At 51.6% G+C, this 25,255-nt stretch overlaps 1 protein-coding gene across 2 annotated transcripts in view; it reads left to right on the plus strand.

The window, feature by feature from the left end:
- The window catches only part of MON1A (MON1 vesicular trafficking associated A), a 33,566-nt gene extending 24,637 nt beyond the window's left edge, over window positions 1-8,929 (plus strand). For both annotated transcript variants that reach the window (XM_077822807.1, XM_077822808.1), the window contains exons 3-6: window positions 1,141-1,608; window positions 2,513-3,272; window positions 5,505-5,652; window positions 7,466-8,929. In XM_077822807.1, coding sequence (XP_077678933.1) covers window positions 1,141-1,608; window positions 2,513-3,272; window positions 5,505-5,652; window positions 7,466-7,606 — 1,517 coding nt within the window. In that variant the 3' untranslated portion in view covers window positions 7,607-8,929. The remainder of the gene's footprint in view (window positions 1-1,140; window positions 1,609-2,512; window positions 3,273-5,504; window positions 5,653-7,465) is intronic.
- Window positions 8,930-25,255: the final 16,326 nt, after the last annotated feature.

Raw genomic sequence — 25,255 nt, forward strand, 5'->3', positions numbered from 1 at the left:
CAGCCAAAGTGACCATTTGGACAGTTATGGCCTCATTCTAGGTGGGGTGGGTGTGCCTATGCAAATGAGATCAGCCCCTGAAGTTCTTTTCCACAACTTGCAACACCTCACCACCAGATGTCAGGGTGGAGCTCATCCTGACTCTGCTTACATAGACATGGCCTTAAGAGTCTCTGTCCCTTCAGATTTCAAACAGCCAAAAAGATGGAAAACTTTCCTGTGACTTGGTTTTATTTTCTTCATTCAGCTTCCAAGTCCACAGGACAAGCTTCCTTGCAGGTAGCATCTCCAAGGTGCGGATAGGACCGTTAACTAATCCTTTGGATTGAGATGTTTCTTGATGGCCCACCTGATTTTGGAAGGGTGGGGGGACAATTCCTGTGCCTGGGTTCACAAGTTCAGAGCAAACATTTTCAAAGTTATAAAATAAAACTTACCTCTCTTCTTATAGCCTGGGATACAGACATTGCAAGCGAGATTATTGCAGGCAGCAACTTACAAGCATTTCACAGAGTCAAAACACCCAATGTCTTATAAGAATGTAATACCTCTTTTGAGCAAAACTACCATACAGGTGAAGTGGTCTGGTCTTCAGCTATGAGTTTGTCAGTTCTTAGCTAAAGCCTGCAGCCTGGAAAAAAGCTGGTATCTGGCCTGCCAGCATCAGCAGGGATGCAGGGGTTTTGTGTGCGCAGCCCCAGTAGGGCACAGATAGGTCCGGCAGCACCATTCTGTGGCAGCAGTCAGAGGACTGCTAGGCTCTTCGGTCAGCCATGTTGCTTTCTCTTTGCAGGTGCCTGACAGCCCGATGGCTGAGCCAGCCGGGCCCTGGGTGCAGGCATTAGAGGTGCTGGCTCTGCTTTAGGAGTTGGCCTGCTCTGCTACAGAGATGGGGCTCTGGCACAGGGTGGGGTTCGGAGACTTGGGGCCTCTCTCTAGCAGGGGGATGGGGACACACGAGCCTGACTTTGTTATTGGTCCTGCAGGGCTCAAGTGGGGTTCCCCTCCATTTGTGGTGGTGTCTCCCAGGGTCTGGCTTATTTCTCCCCACCATCCAGCTGACTGTCCTAGCTTGTCTTAGAGCAGCCATCTTGGCACTGGAGAGGAGAGGCTAAAGCTCTCCGGTGTCTTGGTTTCCAGGGGCAGGCCAGGAGGGGGGAATGTTTGTTCACACCCGCTCCTATGAGGACCTGACAAGCCCCGAGGATGGAGACGTTGCGTCCAGGAGCCCTGAGGAAGGGCGAGGGGACCAGGCAGACCAGACCAGCATGGCACATATCAGCAAGGACTTCAGTGAGCTCAGCACACAGCTGACAGGCATGGCATTAGACCTGGAGGAGGAGATGAGGCTGAGCCAGGAGAACGAGATGGATCTTTCGCCACAAACGGCCCGGAGGGACTCAGCACGGTCAGAGAAGGAGGATGAGGACGTGACCATGGAGGCCTGGCGCATGCATCAGAAGCATGTGTTCGTGCTGAGCGAGGCGGGCAAGCCGGTGTATTCCCGCTACGGCTCAGAGGAGGCGCTGTCCAGCACCATGGGAGTGATGATGGCCCTGGTGTCCTTCCTGGAGGCAGAGAAGAATGCCATCAGGTCTATCCATGCAGGTACCATTGCAGGCAGGGGCCACTTGAGGGCACATGCTGCCTCGGGGGGTATTAGCTGGATCTTAGACGTGATGCTCCGCTGACGACCGCTGCACAGAGCGGCTGGAGCACCAGCTTGGACAGGAGCTCACTGCTGTCCTGGGAGCAGGGCAGGCGCTGGGCCCAGCCTCCAGCTGCACACACAGCTGCCTGATTTGCAAGTGCAGTTACCACAGCTGCATGTGTGAATCCAGTCATCTGCTGTTGGTGAGTGCTTTGAATGTGCGTGCAAATTGGGGGCATTGTGAGATGGTTACAGAGGGAGGCAGATGAGGAGACCAGGGGCCTGTGTGTTGGTGTCTCCCTGGAAAGGGCATACGAAAACCCGTGGCTCTGACACAGTGCAGGGGAAGTGCTGGGTTTCCCTTCCCTAGCGAGGTCCAGGAGCACTGGGTTGCTGGAGGAGCCTACCCTCAGTGTCCACCTCACTGCAAGGCAGCCATCCTTGCTTCTCAGGCCTGACTGACACTGAAAATGTAGGTTGATTAGCTGCAAAGAGATGGTAGCTAAGTCTTCCATTGGCCTAGATGCGTCTACACCAGGGGTTAGGTCGTCATAGCTATGGTGCTTCCCATAGTTACGACAACCTAACCCCTGGTGTAGATGCAGCCAGGCCAACAGAAGACCTACGCACCATCACTCAGGGAGGTGGTGTTCCTACACCCATCAATTGGTGTAGGCTGTGCCTGTGCTACGGGGTTGTGCCGGCATAGCTATGACAACGTAGCTCTGACACTGTAGTGCCTGTGGCACAGACATGGCCTCATTCGCTGACCCTCCGGAGCCACGAGAGCTCCCTGGTATTTTCCAGCGGTGTGCTGCCCTGGGCTGATGTGTCCCTCTCTCTTCCTCCTGTGCCGAGCAGATGGCTACAAGGTGGTCTTTGTGCGCCGGAGCCCCCTGGTGCTGGTGGCCATGGCCCGGACGCGGCAGTCGGAGCAGGAGATCGCCCATGAGCTCCTCTACATCTACTACCAGATCCTCAGCCTGGTCACCTGGACCCAGCTCAACCACATCTTCCAGCAGAAGCAGAACTATGACCTGCGCAGGCTGCTGGCGGGCTCTGAGCGCATCACCGACAACTTGCTGGACCTGATGGCTCGGGACCCCAGCTTCCTGATGGGTGCCGCGCGCAGCCTGCCGATGGCAGCAGGGCTCAGAGACACCGTAAGCACCTGCCTCCAGCAGGCCAAGGCCAAAAGCCTGGTGTTCTCCATCCTGCTGTCCAGGAACCAGCTGGTGTCTCTGGTGAGGAGAAAGGACCAGTTCCTGCACCCCATTGACCTGCATTTACTCTTCAACCTCATAAGCTCCTCCTCCTCCTTCCGTGAGGGTGAGGCCTGGACTCCCATCTGCCTACCCAAGTTCAACTCCAGTGGCTTCTTCCATGCCCACATCTCATACTTGGAGCAGGACCTGTGTCTGCTCCTGGTCTCCACCGACCGTGAGGACTTCTTCACCATTTCCGACTGCAAGCGCCGCTTCCAGGAGCGCCTGCGGAAGCGTGGCGTGTCCCATGCCTTGCTGGAGGCACTGCGCACCCCCTTCTACAGCGTCTCCCAGGTGGGGATCCCAGACCTACGACACTTCATCTACAAATCCAAGAGCTCAGGGCTCTTCACCAGGTGAGTCAAGGCGGGCATAGTCTCCATCGCCAGACACGGAGCTGAGGGGAGCACGCACGGCTGGGATGAGTCCCTGGGGCTGCTCTGTGCCCATCAGAGCACAGGGGTAGCTCCCAGCTGTGGCCATGCCAATCAGTGCCAGCCAGGGGCGCTTCCCTGCCTGCCAGATCCTGGGATGCCCCAGAGCCACCACTTGTGCTTACAGCTGCCCTTATATTAGAGCCACACGCGGCACCTCGTGCACCAAAGGGCAAGTCAGGGACACACGAAGCCCTGGGGTGTGTCATTGTGGGGTAGAGTGGATCTCTCCCAGGTGTGCCCTGAGTAGTGGGCTGTGGGGGGCATTCAGTGCAGAGGGGATCCCTGCAGGCCTGGCACAGGGCTCCAGGGTGGCAGCTCCAAGGGGGTGCCCAGCAGCCAGAGTCAGGGAGCTCATGAAGTAGTTTCCCCACCCTGACAGTGATTGGTGCTCGGGAGAAGACACCCACCGCACCAGCCTAGGTGCCTCATGTTCCCATTGCTGCTCCCACCAGTGCAGTTTCCTGCTGCCGGCCAAGGTAGGCCAGGCTCCAGGCGGCTGGTGCCAGTGGGTCTAGACCCTGTCTGCACTAGTGCTCCCAGCACTGCTCCAGCTCGGGGAGCTGCGTCACTGGTGGCATGATGGGAGGGGGAACATCCAGCCAGGCTGCAGTGTATGACTCCAACTGCAGCCGCCTTCCTAATGGATTGCTCTGGAGGGCTCACTTACTCCCATCCCCCAGACCCGTGCTGGGCCCAGAGTGCTCCTCTGCACTGTCCCTCACTGGGGGTGGCACTGATTCTCAGGGACCTCTGTTTCTGGTCTAGGAACAGCTGCCAGGCTTCCAGGGCAGTGCCATTTGGAAGGTCCCCTTGTGCGTGGCTTGAAGACTGGTGTGGGCTGGGGGGGCATAGAGAGGCCTCCATGGCAAATCCTGGCAAAAAGCAAACACCGGGAAGAGCTCCACTGCAGTGATCTAGCAAGGCCTGTGTGTTCATTTGCATATTACATTACCCAGACCTCTTTGCACCAGAGACAGGGAGTGGTGAAGGACATGCTCCTCCTCACTTTGCAGGCTAGCTGCTCTTCATAACTCCTCATGCTGGGTCCTTCATTGGGTCCAAGCGTTTCCTTGAGAGGAGCTGGCAGTGACAGGCAGGTGCCAGCCAGTGTGCAATTTCCATCAGAGTCACCTGCAAGGAGCTGGCAGACACAGGTGGGTGCTGAGATCTTGGAGTCATTGTGGATAGTTCTCTGAAATCATCCACTCAATGTGCAGTGGTAGTCAAAAAAAGTGAACAGAATGTTAGGAAATATCAAGAAAGGGATAGATAATAAGAGAGAAAATATCATATTGCCTCTGTATAAATTCATGGTATGCCCACACCTTGAATACTGCAGGCAGATGTGGTTGCCTGATCTCAAAAAGGTATATTGGAGTTGGAAAAGGTTCAGAAAAGGGCAACAAAAATGGTTAGGGGTATGGAACGGCTTCTATATGAGGAGAGATTAATAAGACTGGGACTTTTCAGCTTGGAAAAGAGGCAACTAAGGCGGGATATGATAGAAGTCTATGAAATCATGAGTGGAACAGAGAAAGTAAATAAGGAAGTGTTATTTACTCCTTCTTATAATACAAGAACAAGGGGCCACCAAATGAAATTAATAGGTTGCAGGTTTAAAACAAACACAAGAAAGTATTTTTTCATGCAATGCACTGTCAACCTCTGGAACTCCTTGCCAGAGGGTGTTGTGAAGGCCAGTACTATAACGGGGTTCAAAAGGGAGCTGGATAGATTCATAGAAGATAGGTCCATCAATGGCTATTAGCCAGGATGGGCAGGAATGGTGTCCCTAGCCTCTGTTTGCCAGAAGCTGGGATTGGGTGACAGGGCATGGATCACTTGATGATAACCTGTCTGTTCATTCCCTTTGGGGCACCTGCCATTGGCCACTGTCAGAGGACAGGATACTGGGCTTGATGGTCCTTTGGTCTGACCCACTATGACCGTTCTTATGCTGGCTACTGGTGATCTCCATCAATGTGCAAGGTGTGTGGGTGGTCTGCACATGCTTCCCACTGGGCTCAGTAGCTTTCTGTGACCCAAGGGGGTGCCCAGAGGACAAGAAGTTCCATTGCTCTGTTGTGTGGAGCTTACCCTGGTCAGGTTAATGTTCTGGGGGGTTAATCAAAGGGCAATTTGTTTTTCCAGCCCTGAGATTGAGGCTCCCTATGTCAGCGAGGAGGAGAAGCAGAGGCTGCTGGAGCTATACCAGTACCTGCACAGCCGTGCCCACAACTCCTCCCGCCCTCTGAAAAACATCTACTTCACAGGACCCAGCGAAAATCTCCTGGCTTGGGTAAGAACCACTCATCCTTCCATCAGCTGCCCCACATCTAGAGAGGTCGTAATGGACCAGCCAAGCCTCTGTCATTTGAGCTAAAGGACTAGTGCTGTCAGTAGTAGTAGACTTTTCTCCTCTTATTAGGACCAGCCACTAGAGGGGGCAAAGACCAATATGCCATAATGGGGGTAACATGCTGAGATAGGAGAGCTAGAGTACACTGAAGTGATCTGGTTAGCATGTATGTTCAACTGTCCTCTGCATGGAATTTCCTCTGCATGGAACCTGGATACCAACACACTGTTAGGATAAGTGCCTGGGAAATACCTGGGGAGAGAGAGAACTGCTCAGGTGTGTCATAAGCCCTATATTGTTTGCTGCTCAGGGGAATCTCCTTTAGTTCAAGTGGCAGAGTCCTGGGCTTTTGGCATAGGCAGGCCGATCTGAGTTCCAGCCCTGCCCCACCACAGAGTTCCAAATGGCCATGGTTTTGCAACACAGTGACAACCATGATGTACCAGGTAACCAGGGGTTTCATAGATGATTCCATCTAGTCTGCCCCCCTCTGTAGAGACTGCCCCCCAATTATCCCTGTTTGAACTAGGGCAAATATTATAGAAAAACATCCCATCTGGATTTAAAAATGGTCAGTGATGGAGAACCCACCACAACCCTGGGTAAGTGGTTCCCACGGTTAATTCTCCTCACTGTTAATGTACACCTTATTTCCAGTCTAGATTTGCCTACCTTCAAGTTCCACTCATTGGGCTGTGTTAGACCTGCTGGCCTGAAGAGCCCATTGTTAAATATCTGTCCCCCTTTTAGGTACCTACAGACTGTGATCAAGTCACCCCTTCACCCTTTCGTTATTAAGCTAAATTGATTGAGCTCCTTGTGTGTCTCACTATAAGGCAGGTTCTCCAATCCTTTAATCAGCCTCCTGGCTCTTCTCCGAACTCGCTCCAATTTGTCAACGTTCTTCTTTGCTGCCGTACTCTTTTGCTGCTCTTCTGAGAGGCCATCTCTAGCGTGCATCCTCACACAACAGCTGTGTGACCTTTAGGTTGTAGCACGATGACGCTGTGGGACCCCATGGTGATACAATGTGAATACATGGCAGGAGACTTCTAGTGTTGTTCTGCAAGCCTGGGATTGCCCCCTGCTCTGGCTTTTGTGGGAGAGCCCTAGCCTTGTCGGGGTCCTTGATGTGCCAGGATGCACCTATTGCAGCATGTACCCATTGCAGCATGCAATGCTCCATACTGAGCTGAGATAGTTTCCAATATGCAGTGCAGCAAGGCCTTTCCACAGGCCTCATCTCCATGTTAGAGGTGAGGGCTGCTGCGTTCTAGGAAAAGTAGCTGCTGGTCTATGGCATGAGTGGGCATAACTTGAGCATCTGCCTGGGATGGAAAGGTTAAATCCATCGGTTTTTAGTACAAATCCAGGGAGCTCCTGGGGGGAAGGGATGGCCCTTACAGGGTTTAAACTTTCATAAGCAGAATGGACAATGTTAATTATGGAAACGTGCCAACAACCTTTGCTCCCCAGTTAGGAGGTAGAAAGCCCTGTCCACTTGCAGTCTCTAATGTACATATCTTCATTACCCACCCATGCAGCAGTGCTGCCCTTCCCATTGCTCAGATGGGGAAACAGGCCAGAGAGACTACATGATCTGGGCCGAGGTCTGTAACAGGGCAAGGAATTGAACCCCCATCTCCTAAGTTAGTGACCTCATCGCTGGGCCATCCTCCGGACCCTTCCTGGCATCTGGAGGTAGGCTCTGTGCCCAGGCACTGACTGGGATTCGCTCTCATCCCTTCCGTAGGTGACCAGTGCCTTCGAGCTCTACGTGTGCTACAGCCCCCTGGGGACCAAGGCAGCCGCTGTCAGCGCCGTCAACAAGCTCATGAAGTGGATCCGCAGGGAAGAGGACCGACTCTTCATCCTGACACCACAGACCTACTGATGGGTGCTGTGCCGTGCCAGCCATGCCCAGAGCATTCCCAGCTCTGATCAGGACACCCTCCAGGGCAAGCCCCGCCCTCCCAGTGTGCGTGGGGGATGGCGGGAAAGGGAGACCCTTGGGAAGCAGAGCCCTCTGCCCCCAAACGCAGGGAAAGCACATTAATGGGGTTGTTAAATAGCAGATTTTAGAGACCCTAAAGCTTCCCGAGTTCCCCTGTGCTGTGACCAGGACCCAATGGAGACCCCTGCTACTGAGGGGCCACCCCACCTGGACACGCATTCCCCACTACAGCCTCCAGCCAGTGCTTTTACCTTACCTGCCACTTCTCAGCCTCTCCACCCTGTCCTGCTTCCCTCCCCTGTTGCGACACTCATCTTCATTCCTGGGGTATATCCCTCAGTCTCGGGTGGAAGGGATCTACCCGTTGCTAGCTGCCTCCATGGTGGGCAGGGGAGGGGTGGGCGCTCAGTCTGCACTGGGCTCCTAGGACCCCTGGTTCTTCCTGCAGCACCTTCCCTCTTTTCTCCATCATTAGACTATTCCCAGAATGCTGAGGTGGCATCTCCACTGCTCCACCCCCACCCCCCTACCCCTGGGGTCCAGGTCTCTGAGCCAGGGGTCACTGCCTGGGAGCCACAGAACCTGTTGGCTCCAACTCCAGCCCAGCCATCTGCCAGGCCCGGGCATTCGGCCTGGCTCCCCAAGGGACAGGTTCTCAGGGGCGTTGGTGGGCGGGGCACATAGGGCGACTTGCCATGAGCAGGAAGGGCCCCTTGGTGTGGTCCCTCTCCCTGCTGCCTTCCAGCTTTCCCCTGCTCCTTGCATCTCCACACCAGCGTCTCCCGGCCAGACCAGTCTGGCAGCATTGCGGGGCTAGAGGCAGGGACCCGGACAGGAAGAACAGACCCTCTGGGCTCCAAAGTGAGGAGGCCTCCATGTTGCCTTGTGTTGGTGGGGTCACCCTGGGGAGGCCAGGGTGGCTGGGTCTCCAAACCCAGAAGGATTCACCCCAAGGTCTCCGTTAGTCAGTGCCGGCCTCTCCCGCCCCCAGGTATTCCCTGGATCTTGCCCAAGCCCAGATCGCGGGCAGTTTGCCTGTCCCTGTGGCTGGGTTTTCGGAGTCAGCTCAGCAGCTGATCCGTATTCATGGCCACAGCGGCACCAGATCCTGGGATGGAGCTGGAGGAGGAAACCAACATCACTGAATAAAGGCTGCAGAGAAACAACAGTGGTTTTATTGCAGGGAGATGGCCATGTGGTGGCAGCAGAGGATAAGAGCGGGGAAGGGCTGGGGCCAGAGTCTGAGGTTAAAGTCAGTTTCCGTTGTGAGCCCCATTGGGACCCCTGTTCACTGTCTCTGAAAAGCCAAACGATCTTCATTGTAGCCCAAACTGTCTCTGGTGTAGCCTGAACGTGCTCGGCACAGCTGGATGTCCTGCTGTTCTTCGGTGCTTTACAATGATTATCAGTTGTTCTTATTTTCAGGAATTTGCAATACTACAGCCCAGAACAAATGTCCCATGTGGGGTTAATAAAGTGGGTGCCATGGCCCAGCAGGGGCAGGGGCCTTCAGCAGCCCTGCAATGTGCCACTGACCCAAGCAGACTTTGGAATTGCACCCGGATGGTGCCAGTGGTGGGCCCAGGCCAAGCCAGCACCATGTACTTGTCCACGGCCACACCTGGCTCCTGGGCCCTGCCTCAGCACAGATAAGAGGAATAAGCTATAGCGATACGAGGCACCTTGATCCTATCCTCTCGGTGTAGCTGCAGTGGTAAGATCTCACCCCCCTGAACTGCCAGTCACCCTGGGCCAAGAGGAGAGGATAGAGCAGCCCTGGCTGTCCTCTCGGCCTGCTAGGAGATGTGTCCCTGGGGAACAAGGAGTGTGACTAGCAGGTGGCCATCACTGATCTGTCCCAAGAGACCACAGGGCGGGGGAAATCAGGCCCCCAGCTCCAAGGGTGGAAAAGGAGGATTTGTCTAAGGCTTGGAGGTTCTTTCCTTCACTTGTTCACTGTGGGCCCATGAGTGTGAAAGGCATTTTGGGAACACAGGGAGCTCTCCATAAGCACCGTACAGGGCTGGGGAGTGGGGAGACCATTGGGAGCAGCTGGTGCCTGCTGCCCAGTGGGGAAATCTGGACTCCAGGATCTGCACAGTGCAACTATAAACCACATCCTCCCTGGCAGATTTCACAACCCTGCCAGTCATTGCCTCATCTGCCCTGAACCTTGGCCTACAAAGCTCAGCAGTAAAGGGCACCCATTCCATGCAAACCTGGGCCCCCCTTCACCGCAACCAGCATGGTGAGTCTCTAGGGGGCTGAGTTCTGGGGTGTCAGTGACCTGGTTTGAGAAGGGCAGCCTTCCTTCTGCCTTTTCAGGCTCTGTTGCTATCTTGGGTACCTGGCCCCCATGACCAGCATATCTGAGCCCCTCAATCCAGAAGAGACTTATCCTCATGCCCCACCCTCCCATGCACAAGAGCTGTACTCGGGTAGCAGCCTCAGCCATGGGAGGCCCGTGGTGAACTTCCTGGGCTGTCACAGGCCTCTGGTGTGACCCTGGGCAAGTCACTTAGCCTCTGTGCAGTGGGGATGCTAGTCCTGTCCTGCCTCATGGCAGTGCAAGGGAAATGCACAACAATTATGCCACGTGTTGAGAGCCACTGATGCTCTCTACGAGGTATAATTATTGTTTTACAGACGGGAACAGAGGCACAGCAACCAACCAAAGCTCACTCAGGGAGCCAACCAAAGCTGGGAACTAAATCCTGGTCATCTGGCTCTCAAGGTAAGGCCTAGCCACGGGGCCAGCCTTCCTCTCCATGCTCAACCTCTACAGTCCAATTCCTGAACCTCTGACACCTTCCCCTTCCTTCCGCTGTGCATGACGCACTACCAGGCCTGGGTCCAGCACAGCGACTCTCTTTCGGGGAGTAGTCCCACTGGAGAATAGGGCGAGGGCTGCTCCCATGCATGTGGGTCTGCAGGGCTGGGCCCTTTGCAGAGAAGGGTAGCAGCTCTCAAATGCCGACAGTGTTACTGCTCCAGTGCGTCGATGCACTCAGCATCCAAAGAGTGGTGGTGTCTCCTCAGAAGCAGCCAGCAGAGGATGGATGAGGCCAGCAGGAGGGGACGGCTGGCAGCGAGAAGGGCAGTGTGAAGACCAGGCTGTGGATGGGGTTCATTGCCCTGGGTCAGAGAGGCTGGCCCTGCAGGAGGACCCCTGGGGAAGAAGACTCAGTGATGCGATCCGGAGTAGATGAAGGACTCGGGGAGGTGGATGGAGCCGGTGGAACAGGCATGCTGGGGGTTACAACATGGCAGTGCCAGGCAGAGCCTTCAGGAAGAGGATGAGGTGCGTGGGCTCACTGGGTGAAGGCTGGAGGCCGGTGGGTGGATCTGAGCAGGGAGCAGACAGGACCCCCATGGTGGGCCAAGGGAGGAGAGTTTGGCTGCAGTGGGCAGAATAGGCTGGACAGGGGAGGGGAGGAAAAGAAGGCTGCAGGCTTCAGGCGAGGCATGAGGCGCCCAGGGTGGGAGAGAGCTGATCCCAAGGGGACGGGGAAGAACAATGGGGTTTGGCAGCAGCCGGGCCAAGTTTGGGGAACAGGGAGGGTGAGGGGCCCCAGTTTTGCTGCGTTTAACCTGGGGAAGCTGTGAGACCTCCCTGAGGAAATAAGAGGGGTGCGGGGAGGGGAGCCCTGGCAGAGGCAGATCTGAGTCAAGGGCACCGAGAGAGCAGCAGCAGCACCCTGGGGGCAGACACACTTGTCTGGGGTAGGGGCAGGTTTAAAACAGGAGAGCAAGCGCCAGCAGCTCCTGGGGAAGGAGGAGCCCGCTGGAAGAGGGTCTGAGAGATACAGGGAGGACGGGAAATAGGAGAGGGCAAAAGCCTGGGGAGGGGCCGGCGGGGGCAGGAGAAGGGAATCTTGAGGGGGGAGGGATAATCCCGAGGCCCAGGACAGAAGAGGAATGAAGGGCAAGCATGTGGCGAGGAGACCCCTTGGCTCAGCGAGGGGGGCTAGTTACTCCGGGGAGGGCTTGTGGCACCTTAGAGACTAACAAATTTATTTGAGTAAAAAGAAAAGGAGTACTTGTGGCACCTTAGAGACTAACCAACCTACTTGAGCACAAGCTTTCGTGAGCTACAGCTCACCTCATCAGACGCATACCACAGTATGTGTCCGATGAGGTGGGTTAGTCTCTAAGGTGCCACAAGTACTCCTTTTCTTTTTGCGAATACAGACTAACATGGCTGTTACTCTGAAATTTATTTGAGTATAAGCTTTCATGAGCTACAGCTCACTTCATCGGATGCATTCAGTGGAAAATACAGTGGGGAGATTTATATACATGAACAATGAAACAATGCGCGTTACCATACACACTGTAAGGAGAGTGATCACTTAAGGTGAGCTATTACCAGCAGGATAGCGGGGGAGGGGGGAGATGGCGGGGGGGGGGGAAAACCTTTTGTAGTGATAATCAAGGTGGGCCATTTCCAGCAGTTGACAAGAACATCTGAGGAACAGTGGGGGGTGGGGGTGGGGGAATAAACATGGGGAAATAGTTTTACTTTGTGTAATGACCCATCCACTCCCAGTCTCTATTCAAGCCTAAGTTAATTGTATCCAGTTTGCAGGGGCCGGGGAGGGCACGAGTACCCACTGGCGCTGACAAGAGTTGGCACCTGTGCATATAGCAATACAAATGGCAAAAACCCCGTTGAAGCTTGGGGCACCTCTCTGCTGGGAGTAGTTGGTCCCAGTGTCAGGGATCCTGGGCAATGAACTACTTGAAAATCCCCTTGAGTGTCTGATTGACTCTTTCCCCTAGGCCATCTGTTGTGGGGGTGGTACACGGATGTGCATCAGGGTTTGATTTCTAATAGTTCCCATACCTCTCTCATCAGTCGGGATGTGAAATTTGTCCCCTGGTCTGTTAGGACTTCTTTGGGAAACCTGACCCTCGCAAGGATTTTCAGTAACTCATTGGCTATCATCTTAGCATTCGTAGACCGTAGTGGTATAGCTTCTGGGTAACCAGTGACATAATCCTTGATGACAAGTATATGCTGGTGTCCCGAGGTGTTCTTCTCTAGGGGGCCTATAAAGTCAATCCCTATCCTTTCAATGGGGGCATCCACCCAGGGGAGAGGCAATAGTGGGGCTTGCAGGCTTTCCTTAGGTGCTGTCAATTGACCTCTGGGACATGAGGTGCATAAATCCTTAACCTCCTTAAAGATTCCTGGCCAAAAGTATTGGGCCAGGAGCCTTGATTGTGTCTTGTTTTTCCCCAGTTGTCCCCCACACATGGTTGTGTGGGCGAAACACACTAACCCACAGCGGTATATGCGTCATACTAGCAGTTGCTTCCTTATCTCTTGTATCTGCTTGTCTTGGTCAATGCGATATAACCAGTGTGCCCTCAGGGCAAAATGTGGGTACTGCCGGGCCTTTAGGGGATCCATGTCTTCGTCATCTGTCGTGACTACTTGTTCGAAGGCTTGACTCAAGGTCTCATAATTTCTTTGTTGCACGTGGAAATCAGAAAACCTAGTTAGATTCTCCAGGTTAGATTCTTGCAGAGGGGGTAGTGTATTGGGGCCCATGGATGTTTCTTCTCCAGGCTCATCTGCCTCGCAGGCATCAGTTCCAGCATTTGTGGCCTCCATTACACCTATGGAAGAGACTGCCTCTCTCACTTCCCTTTGCTCTCTCCTCACTATCCATTTCTCTGTCTGAGATTTTCTTTCCTTCGGTCAGGAGGTCAGGATCCTTAAAAGGGAACAAGACCCCCCCAGCACCTCCTCTGGGGTGTCTTCTTTGGGTCCTGGTGCTAGGGGAAGCTTCTGTAAGAGCTCGGAGAACTACAGCCAGTCCCAGCCTAATATCTCTGAGTAGCGGAGGTCTGTAGACACACATTCTCTCATCTGACCTTGGTGCCCATCAACAGTTAGTCTTATAGTTGTGATGAGGTACTGTAATATATCTCCATGGATACATCTGATTGGGATTTTCCCCTTCTTGAGTTTCCTTGCCACCTTGGCTATTCGTTCCCAGATACATGTCTGATCACACATTGAGTCTACGAGGGCCTGTGTCTTTTCACCCTCCACTTCAACTGGGATTGTGAGTTTCCTCGGGCTTTTTCTTCATGCCCTATTCTCTCTGGTCCAGATCACTCCAAAGTTATACTCCATGTAGTGGCAGTTGCAGAATCTGTGCCCCTGCTGACTGCAGGAGTAATAGATCATTACGTCTGTCCCTTGTCTTCTGGCAGCTGTATTACCTTCTTTCTGAGTTGCAGCGAGCCAGTTCCTGTATAGATATGAGATGAGGAGTTGGTAGGGGAGTTAAAGGCATGGGCCTATTGTTGTGGGGAAATCTGACCCATGGACCTTGAGGTATTTTTCTTCCCCTTAAGCTGCCAGTCAGTTGGATAGCAGTCTACGTCTTCCTGGAGTTCACCCAAGAGGGACCACCACTTTTGGGTCCCTGGCTCATTTCCTTCTGTGGTATATCGGGAGCCATCGTTCCCTCCAAGAGGGAGGAGGCCTCAGCTAGGGTTAGCGGCAGGTGTCTGCAAACCCAGTCTCGACCAGTGAGCAGAAGAATCAGTATGAACTGTTCTAGGGCTATGAGCTCGGCTACTTGGGGCCCCATTCAAGATTCTGGTTTTAGCAATCACCATTAGGAGTCCTTCCGCCTCTGGGCAACTGCCCGGGGCCATGCCTTATGGGGGGAAGAGGTGGTAGCACAGATGGTGAGAATGCTGACAGTAGGCCTCTTCATCTAGGCCTAACCTATCCAATATGGCTGCCTTCACTTGCTCATAGTCTTGGGGTGCTGTGTCGTCCTGACCTCGATACACTGCCTGGGCTTCCCCCATGAGGAGTGGGGTGAGCCGGATTGCCCACTGGGCTGGGGGCTAGTTCGGTGCCGTGGTTATCCTCTCAAAGGTAATCAGGAATGCTCTGGGATCATCATCCGCTGTCATCGTGGGGAGCTTCGGGCCCGGAGTGATCCCTGGATTGGGGGGAATGTGTTTCCCACAGAAGCGGGATGCTGGGGGTTAGCAGCTGATACTAGCAGCCACTCGTTTTAACAGCTGTTGCTGGTGAGCTGCCATCTGTTCAATCAGCTGTTATTGGGCTGTGGAGTCTGCCAGCTATAGCAGGAGCTGAGTCATCTCCATAGTTCTCAGGTGTAGGTAGAAGGGGGAAAAAAGGAGAGGAGGTTCTGTTTTGTTTATGGCTTCCCATCTCTGCAGGGAGGGGCCTCTGCACACAGACCCCACTTCTGGTACCACACTGTCTCCAAGTCGCAGCTGCCCTCGCTGGGACCCCCTTAGATTGCCCCTGGTCAGGGCAATTCTTTGACTCTTCACTTTCCTGAGTCCAGAAGTGTGCCTCACTCTCTGAGTTGTTCTCGGGGAAGCAGCCAGGAGCAGGGGTGCTGCCCTTCTGCTGTCCCAGGTCCTTCTGCCTCCCCTTCCATCTCTGCACTCTCCCCTTTGTAGCAGGTTTTGTTTCCTTCAATGGGCGCAGCTGGGTGCCCGCCTCCATGACTTGCAGCTCAGGCAGCTGTGCGTGGGTGTGGCTGGGCTGCTTGCCCGCAGACAGGAGAGACTCCCCTCCCCCTCCTGCCTAAGCTCAGTATGTGGTCTATAGACCCCATTACATAGCCACTGAAAGTCATTCCGCAAACGGCAGGGGGCGAAAAACCTCTGCATGCCCCTAGCCATAGACATTCAGATCCAACCACCAGATTTGTGGCCCATCCAGCCCTCACGGTCCTTGCTGCTTCCCCAGCCTGGCTGGACTGGTGCTGGACACTGGGCCCAGTTCTGTGGGCCTCATTTGAAAACGGATGTTGAAAAATTGCAGACAGTGCCCAAAGGAGCCATGACAATGACTTGAAGGCTGGAGAAAGTGCCTGAGAGAGACTTTGAGAGCTCGACTGGACCACAGCAGGTATCTCCCCAGGGAACATATCCCAGGTACTGAACTCACCAAGAAAGGCAGAACCAGAACCACTGGCTGGAGTCACAGCCAGACACGTTCACATTACAAATATGGGAGGGACACACTTTCGACAATGAGTGCTGCACAAACTCCGCTGGGCAGTGCTGGATTCTCCGTTCATTGGGGTCTGCAGATCCAGCTGGGCCAAACACAAGTCACTGGGCTCAATGCAGGGGTAGCTGCGGGACATTCTCTGGCCTGCCCTGTCCAGCAGCTCAGGTTAGATAGGCTCGTGGTCGCCTCTGGCCTTACGTTCTATGAACATGACTGCCTAGGACTTCACAGCCCTCGGTCACTGGTGTGGAAAGAGAATGAGTGATACTAGAGCTCAGGGGAAATGTGAAATGCACAGATGGGAGTCGGCACAGGGCTTAAAAAAGGTCTGTAAAAAGAGCTGGGGTGGGGAGAGGCTTCCTGCTGTTGCTGACACTGCTGCTCACAGGGGGCAGAGCAGGCCTAGTGCACCTGTGGCTAGCTAAGTACCACCTAGGAGAGGTCACAGGGGGCGTGTGAGCCCATAAGTCAGAGAGTAGGGAGGAAAACAGGAAGTGTCAGTGAGGGGGCCTTGAAGAGGATGCGCAGGATGCCTGGGGTTGGGGAAGGCAGGTGAACCTGGGTGCAGGAAGGGAGCCTGTCTCCAGGGAGAGCACTGGGAGTCACCACTTGGTAATGGGGGGCTGTATTGGGCTTTTATTGACTGATGAGCCTTCTGCGAGGGAGGGGATCCCTGGAAGCTCCAGCTGTGGACACTGTATTGCTGGGGTTGGGACCCTTTTTGAGTATGCATGCCTTAAGGCCTGGGTAGGTGCCCAACTCCCATTGGCTCTCTCTGGGACTTAGGGATCTAGCTCAACTTTATGCCTCTGCAAACCTCCCCCTGTATCCTGTGTGGGCTGCAGCCGCTGGAGAACAGCATGCTTCAGCAGCGCTAGCATTGCCTCCAGCTGGGGCAGTGCCTTGCACCAGTCATGCACCATCCTGTACTACCAAAGCCTGTGCAAGGGAGAAGCTCCATCTGCTCCATGCACTGAGGCCTCCCTGCTGCTCTGCATACACTGTCCCCGAGTAACAGCATTACAGGTCACCGCCACTGTGCAACACAGCAGATCCTCTTAATTAATAGGAAGTCACTGTGGCTGCTACGATTGCACCACAGGGTTAAATGACCTGGTGTTGTTGGAAGGGGACAGAGTCTGGTACGTTACTGGAAAAAGCTGATGGCTTTGAGAACCAGTACTCCTTGTGAGGTCTGTATTCAATACATTTGAGCTGTTCACTTCCTCTTGGCAAACCGTCTGCAAACAGATCCAGCCCTGGGGATGTCTTCCTTCTCACCATGCTCTTTTCAGAATTGATCAGGCTTGGTGACCAGTCACATACATCAAGGATTGGGGGAAAATGGGGGTGGGGGAATGGAAGGAAAAAATAGGTTTGGGGAGATTTCCTTCCCCTCTCCCTTGTTTGTTTAATTCCTTTGCTCTGAAATATTTCTGTGAACTCAACATTGGTGTGAAAGACAGCAATTTCAATTGATGGAGGAAAACTTTAAACTCTTCTAAAATGTTAAGAGACGTAATTGGAACACCCAGGGTTTTGTGCTACGTGTCTCTGTGAGAACTAGAACCCAGCCAACTGCGTCCGTTTGAATTTAGGCTTTCATCTCCATGCCTGTGTGTGCACTCTGATTCGGGATTGCCACAGACTCACAGGTTGTGCCCACTCTTGGCCCTGTATGGTCCCTGGGGGGAACCCCCTTCAGTGAGACAGCCCTTCTCAGGGGTCCACTCTCTCTCAGGAGTTAAGCCCCTCCACCTCCTGGAACTGCACCTCTCTGAGCCTTAGCACGTCTGTCTCTTGCCGTGGGCCCCCTCAGGGAGTCCACTCACTCTGGATGCCCGGGGCCTCCACGCCCAGAGAGAATAATGCAACCCTGATCTCTAGACCGGAGTGACTCTCAGCCAGTTTAAAACAGGAGGGTTTATTGAGCGTCTGAACACAGCATAGGAAACTCTCTGGGCCCTCAGGCCTGGCCTCCCTCAGCACAGCACATTCAAGTCTCCCCTGCATCCAAGTGGGCTCTGCCTGGTCTCTCTCTCCAGTCCCAAGCCCCCCTGCTTCCCAGGTTGGCATTTGATATCACCTCCCTCAAGTCCTGCCTCTGTCCATTGTCTTCTACACAGGTAAACAGTGTCGCCTGGGCCTCCTCTCCTTTCTTCCATCCTCTGGCCCTCTGGCTGGAACCAGCTGCTCAGGTCACCGGGGTCCTCTCTCCACAGCCCATTGTCCTCCCACTGGCCAGAACCAGCTGTGACTCCTGAGCTGGGCCTCCCAGTCACCAGGTCACCAGTCGCTGGGGTATCCATTCTCCTGGCCATTGGCTGGGGTCTCAAGTTCGTTGCTCGTCCTCTGTAATAACAAACTCCCTCTCCCATCCCCTCGTTAAACCAGTAACACCTAGGGAAAGTGAGTCCATCCCCCTGTTGCCGGCACCCAGTGCCGAGAGGCTGAACAACAGCTTGAGTTGGTTCGTTACCCGGTGTGCTACACTCAATAATCACAACGGGGTGGAGAAGCAGAAAAGTTTATTTGAAGCTTCAAATAGGTACAGGGAGATTTGAATCTCAAATCCTGTACCCAGAGCAGGAAGTTACACAAGCTTTTATACATCCTTTTCCCAGCATACCTATCCAATAGCAAGCTGCCCCAAGTATCCATATAGCCAGCCAATCCAGTTCCCAGCTAGTTTCCTGGTTCTCTGTATCATTTGTTAAACTATACATAAAGCTGCTTTATTCAGCATTGTTCTTCCATATCTGCCCTGTGTGGCCTTGCTTAGTTTCAGGCAGTCTGACTCTGCAGCATATTGTTGCAGATTCTCAGCATAACTGCTGTGTGTGCCTCCAGGCGGGGGGGCCAAAGACACCTGGGCCTAGTACGCAGAGCTGCCGCAAGTGCCTCCAGGCGGGAGGGGGGGCCAAGGACACCTGGGCCTAGTGCGAGGGGGCTTCATCGACACTCGTGGTCTTCCATCCCCTCGAGTTACCTAGTGGCCATGCCCCAGTGTCCCCAACACCCCTCTGCATGCAAACCATTGGAAAAAACAAGGAAAGACCAAGAAAACCTCCCACTTTGTCACAGGGATTAAGAGGGTTCTGTTTCTACTGACATTAAACTGATTAAAAACTGGCTCCCATTATATTGAAAGAGGACATTTTAATCTGAAGGACAGGCGCTGAAATAACGAAAAGCGTGAATTCACACTGGTGGAGTTCTTTGGATTTATTCCAGTTTGCAAGTAACCGAGCCCAAAGTTACGGAACTGGCCTGGCACCATGAGCAGAGAGGAAGTGGGTAGTAGCTCTGATGATTAGAAAGGAGTTTGGCCACTGGGTGGAGTGTCCCCAGGCAGATCCTGCTAGAAACCTGGTCTGGCCTCAGCACTCCTGAAAGAGAGAGATAACTGCATTTTACCCACATGTCTTATCTCTGTATGTAAAGCAGTGTCACCAACTCTTGTGATTTCATCACCAGGCTCATGATATTTGGTGTTTTGGAAAGCCCCAGCTGCTGGAGTCAGGTGATTGTGGGAGAATTGCAGTTTGCTTTTAAAACTATCCAGCAAATTTCTGGCCCTTGTGGGTGTGAAGAAACAGCTGGAAAATGTAAGCCAAGGTTCAAAACCCAGAAGGCAATACACAGAGCCCCAGTGAATTGCTGGTTTATAAAATCTCATTATTTTTAAGACAGTCTCAGGGCTGGGAATGGCTGGATGTCTGATTTGTGAGTACTCAGGGTTGGCAGTGCTATTAAAGCGATGCTGCCAACTGGATTTTGTCTCCTAGACAACTCCTGGAAGAGCATGTGTGTGGGTCCCTGGGCTCCCTGTAGCTGTTTTGGCCAGTTCGGAAAGCAAAATCACACCCATCCTCCTCAGATGCGCCCCTCCCTCCATTCACTGTGCAGCTCTCTGTCTGCTGCTTTCGGTTCTGCTCTAGCTGGTAACACACTTTGGCTGGGCTGTGGGAGCAGGGATTGTGTCATCATCATCAGCACAATGTAACTTACAAAGTACCCTCAAATGCACAAAGGAAAGTCTCTATCTCTCTACCTCTCAGCTCTAGCAATCCCAGGGGGGATTTGTTACAATCATTAGTACAAGCATTTTCAGATGGAAATGCAATTCCAAAGACAAAGGTCCTTTAAATCAGGTAAAGTGTTTAACTCATGCATGCTAGGTGTTGGCAAACTCACTGGCTTTGCTAACTATTCCTCACAGACAACAGCGAAGGGCGTATAATACCACACTGTTATGGCTGCCAGTTACTGCCTCCCCCTACCCCCATCCCCCACCCCACAGCATACCCACAATTGCTCAAGCTACAACACTTCGTATCAAGTTTTTAAGAGACCTCGGCACATTGTGGGGCTGATCTCTTTGGAAAAGTAACCCCATAAAGAATGCTGTTTGCCACAGATCTGTAGAGGGCTTGTGGAGAAACAAAACCAATCAGTGCTGCAAACTCCCAAGATTTTATCATGTCTCTTGCAATATTAACTTAATTTTTAAAGCTCCAGCTCCTGGACTTATGTTATTTCAAGAGAATCTCAGCTCTGATTATTTTTAAGCTCTCACCATTTTTAAGCCAATCTCATGATTTTGTGGGGCCTGACTCATGCTTTTCGAAGGCTCAGAGTTGATGCTAATGTGGCCCCCTGCTGATCACCATCAGAAATGTTTAGCCAAGAAAGTTAAATCTTGTTCCTGTGATCCTCCTGCCTGCACATGGGGGGCTGCCTCCCTGATCAGGGTTTGCAGAGGGGGAGCCTGCGAGCATTAGGGATCTAGCTATTAGTTTACTGTCCTAAGAACACCTAAGTGGAGACCACATCTTCTTCTATGTTTGTACGTTGCCTAGAACAATGGAGCCCCAAATCTGAGTGGGGCCATTGGACGCTATCCCAATATAAATAATAGCAGTGCTTCTCGACAGGGGTTCCTTTGGGGGCACCCTGAGTGGAAAACTTTCCACTGCCAACAGCTGATCAGAAATTTATGAGCTCCAAAGTCACACACTCAGAGGCTGACGGCAGAGCCTAATGCAGCCCCAGTCCAATCTCACAGCACTGCCTGCTTGCAGAATGGCCAGGTGGAGCAGAACCAGAGGACAAGAAAGAGGAAATCAGTTCTAACGGCTCCTACCCACCTCTGGACCACGGGAGAGAAGCAGACAAGCAGGACTGGATGTAGGGGATGTTGCTATAGTAGTCATGTTGTAAGGTGCCAAAATACCACGGTGCTGGGTCCTGTAGAAAAACCGGGTCAGCCCCTAGGCTGGTTGGGGCAGCTGGGAAGCACTGAGTATCCTAGTGTGGCCTCACCCCGAGACTAATGGGGGCACAGACAGACTTCTCCATTGTTCTCTGGTTTCAGAGTTTTCTCTGGTGGTTTTACCATGTGTTTCTAGCTGTTATGGCTTCAAAGCCACCTTTCAAAGCCTGGAGTGAGTGAAGCTGATACAGTGAGCTGTGCCAGAGTCTGCAGAGAGCCTGAGACAATAGCTATGGGGGGACGGTTCCATTTATTTCAATGAGTGCTAACTCAAGGATACTTTACATGTCAACCTTGCTAACTACATCCCTCCTCACCAAAGCAGGGATGTCATAAATATAAAGGGAAGGGTAAACACCTTTAAAATCCCTCCTGGCCAGAGGCAAAACCCTTTCACCGGTAAAGGGTTAAGAAGCTAGGATAACCTCGCTAGCACCTGACCAAAATGACCAGTGAGGAGACAAGATACTTTCAAAAGCTGGGGTGAGAGAAAAACAAAGCCTCCCTCTCTCTGTCTGTGTGATGCTTTTGCCGGGGACAGAACAGGAATGGAGTCTTAAAACTTAATAAGTAATCTAGCTAGATATGCGTTAGATTCTGTTTTGTTTAAATGGCTGAGAAAATAAGCTGTGCTGAATGGAATATATATTCCTGTTTTTGTGTCTTTTTGTAACTTAAGGTTTTGCCTAGAGGGATTCTCTATGTTTTGAACCTGATTACCCTGTAAAGTATTTTCCATCCTGATTTTACGGAGATGATACTTTTACTTTTTCTTCTATTAAAATTCCTCTTTTAAGAACCTGATTGCTTTTTCATTGTTCTTAAGATCTAAGGGTTTGGGTCTGTATTCACCTATGCAAATTGGTGAGGATTTTTATCAAGCCTTCCCCAGGAAAGGGGGTGTAGCATTTGGGGAGGATTTTGGGGGGAAAGACGTTTCCAAGGGGGCTCTTTCCCAATTATATATTTGTTAGACGCTTGGTGGTGACAGCAAAATAAAGTCCAAGGACAAAAGGTAAAATAGTTTGTACCTTGGGGAAGTTTTAACCTAAGCTGGTAAAAATAAGCTTAGGGGGTTTTCATGCAGGTCCCCACATCTGTACCCTAGAGTTCGGAGGAGAAGAAGGATCAGATGTGCAGCACAATGGGCCCTGCTGCTCCATGACTGGGGCCGTTGTGCTAAATTAGATGGAATAAATAGGCCAAGAGAGCACGACCCCATCACTGTCCAATGCTGAACAGCTCACCAAGGCTCAGTTAAACTCCCCATCTGACAGTTGATTGGATGGTGTCATAGGTTGCAGTAAGTGTCCTTTTTGGGGGAAAGAGAAGCAGGGAGTTGAGATGGGCTGGAGCTGTTGTGAGCCCAATCCCATTTCCTGCCAGACAAAACAAGCCAAATGCACACAAACAGGGGAGAGGAAAAAAGAAAATGCAGCTTCTGTCTCTGGCACTGCTGGAGAGACACAGGCCTGGCACATGCTCCGAGCAGCCCCTGCGAGACCTGGCAAACCTGTACCCGCGCTGGGTGGTTTAGTACATTGCTTTTAGCTGCTTCCTGGGTCCCAGGAGTGTTACAAAACACGGTCTTGGCCAGTTCAGCCAGGTCTTAGTAGACAGAAGGGAAAAGGAGAGCAATAGGAAGGAGAAGCAAGAAGGTCGGGAAGAAAAAGGAACATAAGAACATAAGAATGGCCCTACTGGGTCAGACCAAAGGTCCATCTAGCCCAGTATCCTGTCTTCCGACAGTGGCCAGTGCCAGGTGCCCCAGAGGGAATGAACAGAACAGGTAATCATCAAGTGATCCACCCCCTGTTGCTTATTCCCAGCCTCTGGCAAACAGAGGCTGGGGACACCATTCCTGCTCATCCTGGCTAATACCCATTGATGGACCTATCCTCCAGGAATTTATCTAGTTCTTTTTTGAATCTTGTTATAGTCTTGGCCTTCACAACATCCTCTGTCAAGGAGTTCCACAGGTTGACTGTGCATTGTGTGAAGAAATACTTCCTTTTATTTGTTTTAAACCTGCTGCCTATTACTTTCATTTGGTGATCCCTAGTTCTTGTGTTATGAGAAGTAGTAAACAAAACTTCCTTATCTACTTTTTCTACACCAGTCATGATTTTATAAACCTCAATCATATCTCCCCTTAATCTCTTTTCCAAGTTGAAAAATCCCAGTCTTATTAATCTCTCCTCATATAGAAAGCCGTTCCATACCCCTAACCATTTTTGTTGCCCTTTTCTGAACCTTTTCCAATTCCAATATATCTTTTTTGAGATGGGGCGACCACATCTGCACACAGTATTCAAGATGTGGGTGTACCATGGATTTATATAGAGGCAACATGATATTTTCTGTCCTATTATCTATCCCTTTCTTAATTATTCCCAGCATTCTGTTTGCTTTTTTGACTGCTGCTGCACATTGAGTGGATGTTTTCAGAGAACTATCCCCAATGACTCCAAGATCTCTTTATTGAGGGGTTAACAGCTAATTTAGATCCCATTATTTTATATGTATAATTGGGATTATGCTTTCCAATGTTCATTACTTTGCATTTATCAACATTAAATTTCATCTGCCATTTTGTTGCCCAGTCACTCAGTTTTGAGAGATCCTTTTGTAGCTCTTCGCAGTCTGCCTGGGTCTTAACTATCTTTAGTAATTTTGTATCATCTGCAAATTTTTCCACCTCACTGTTTACCCCTTTTTCCAGATCATTTATGATTATGTTGAATAGGACTTGTCAGGGTTCCCTCCCCACTCTGAACTCTAGGGTACAGATGTGGGGACCCGCATGAAAGCCCCCTAAGCTTATTTCTACCAGCTTAGGTTAAAAACTTCCCCAAGGCACAAATCCTTTGTCCTTGGATGGTACGCTGCCACCACCTAGTGATTTAGACAAAGAATCAGGGAAAGGACCACTTGGAATTCCTATTCCCCCCAAAATATCCCCCCAAGCCCTACACTCCCTTCCTGGGAAGGCTTGAGAATAATATACCAATCAAATAGGTAAACCAGAACTTTTCTTTTAAAGAAAAAAAAAAGGAAAAGAAGCACCTCTGAAAAATCAGGATGAAAGGTAACTTTATAGGGTAATCAGATTCAAAACAGAGGATTCCCCTCTAGGCAAAACTTTAAAGTTACAAAAAACAGGGATAAACCTCCCTCTTAGCACAGGGAAAATTCACAAGCTGAAAACAAAAGTTAATCTAATGTGCCCTGCCTTATTTACTTACTCTTTTTGCAATATTGAGACTCACTATAGGTTGGTTTATAGGAGAAGGAGTTTTCTGACCTGGGCTTCTCTGCTTCCCAAGAGAACACACAAACAAAGAGCACAAACAAAGCCTTCCCCCCAGATTTGAAAGTATCTTCTTTCCCCATTGGTCCTTTTGGTCAGGCGCCAACCAGGTTATTTGAGCTTCTTAACCCCTTATAGGTAAGGAGGAATTCTAGGCTACTCTTAGCTGTATGGTTATGACACGCCCCCACAAATCACAGACTGTGCTGGACAGCCTGTACCACACTGGCTGTGATTTCTTCCTGGAGCTCAAGGAGAAAATAGAGTTTATAAGACACATGCATCTCTAGATATACTACTGATTATATAAAAACTAACAATATATTCCACATTTCAAGGACAATTTTAACCAGTTGATTCTGGGATACTTTCACAGGAGAGTGCATCAGCCACTTTGTTAAAAGTTCCTGGAATATGTTGTATTTCAAAATCAAAATCTTGGAGAGCTAAACTCCACCGAAGAAGTTTTTTGTTATTTTCCTTGACGGTATGAAGCCACTTCAGTGCAGCATGGTTGGTTTGCAGGTGGAAACACAGTCCCCAAACGTATGGGCGTAGCTTTTCCAGAGCGTACACAATGGCGTAACATTCCTTTTCACTGATTGACCAGTGGCTTTCCCTCTCAGACAGTTTTTTTGCTCAGAAACCCAACAGGATGCAATTCTTGATCTGGACCTTCCTGCATTAAAACTGCTCCCACAGCACGCTCGGATGCATCTGTGCTTACTAGAAAAGGTTTGTCAAAGTCTGGGGCCCTGAGCATAGGGTCAGACATGAGTGTCTCTTTAAGCTGGTTAAAGGTCTTCTGACACTCATTAGTCCACTGAACTGCATTTGGCTGGTTCTTTCTGGTTAGGTCGGTCAGTGGGGCAGCGATTTGGCTGTAGTGCGGTACAAATCACCTGTAATATCCGGCCAAGCCTAAAAAGGATTGGACCTGTTTCTTTGACTTTGGGATAGGTCACTTTTGGATAGCAT

Source organism: Eretmochelys imbricata, chromosome 7 (assembly GCF_965152235.1).
Source record: "Eretmochelys imbricata isolate rEreImb1 chromosome 7, rEreImb1.hap1, whole genome shotgun sequence".
Classification (NCBI taxonomy): domain Eukaryota; kingdom Metazoa; phylum Chordata; order Testudines; family Cheloniidae; genus Eretmochelys; species Eretmochelys imbricata.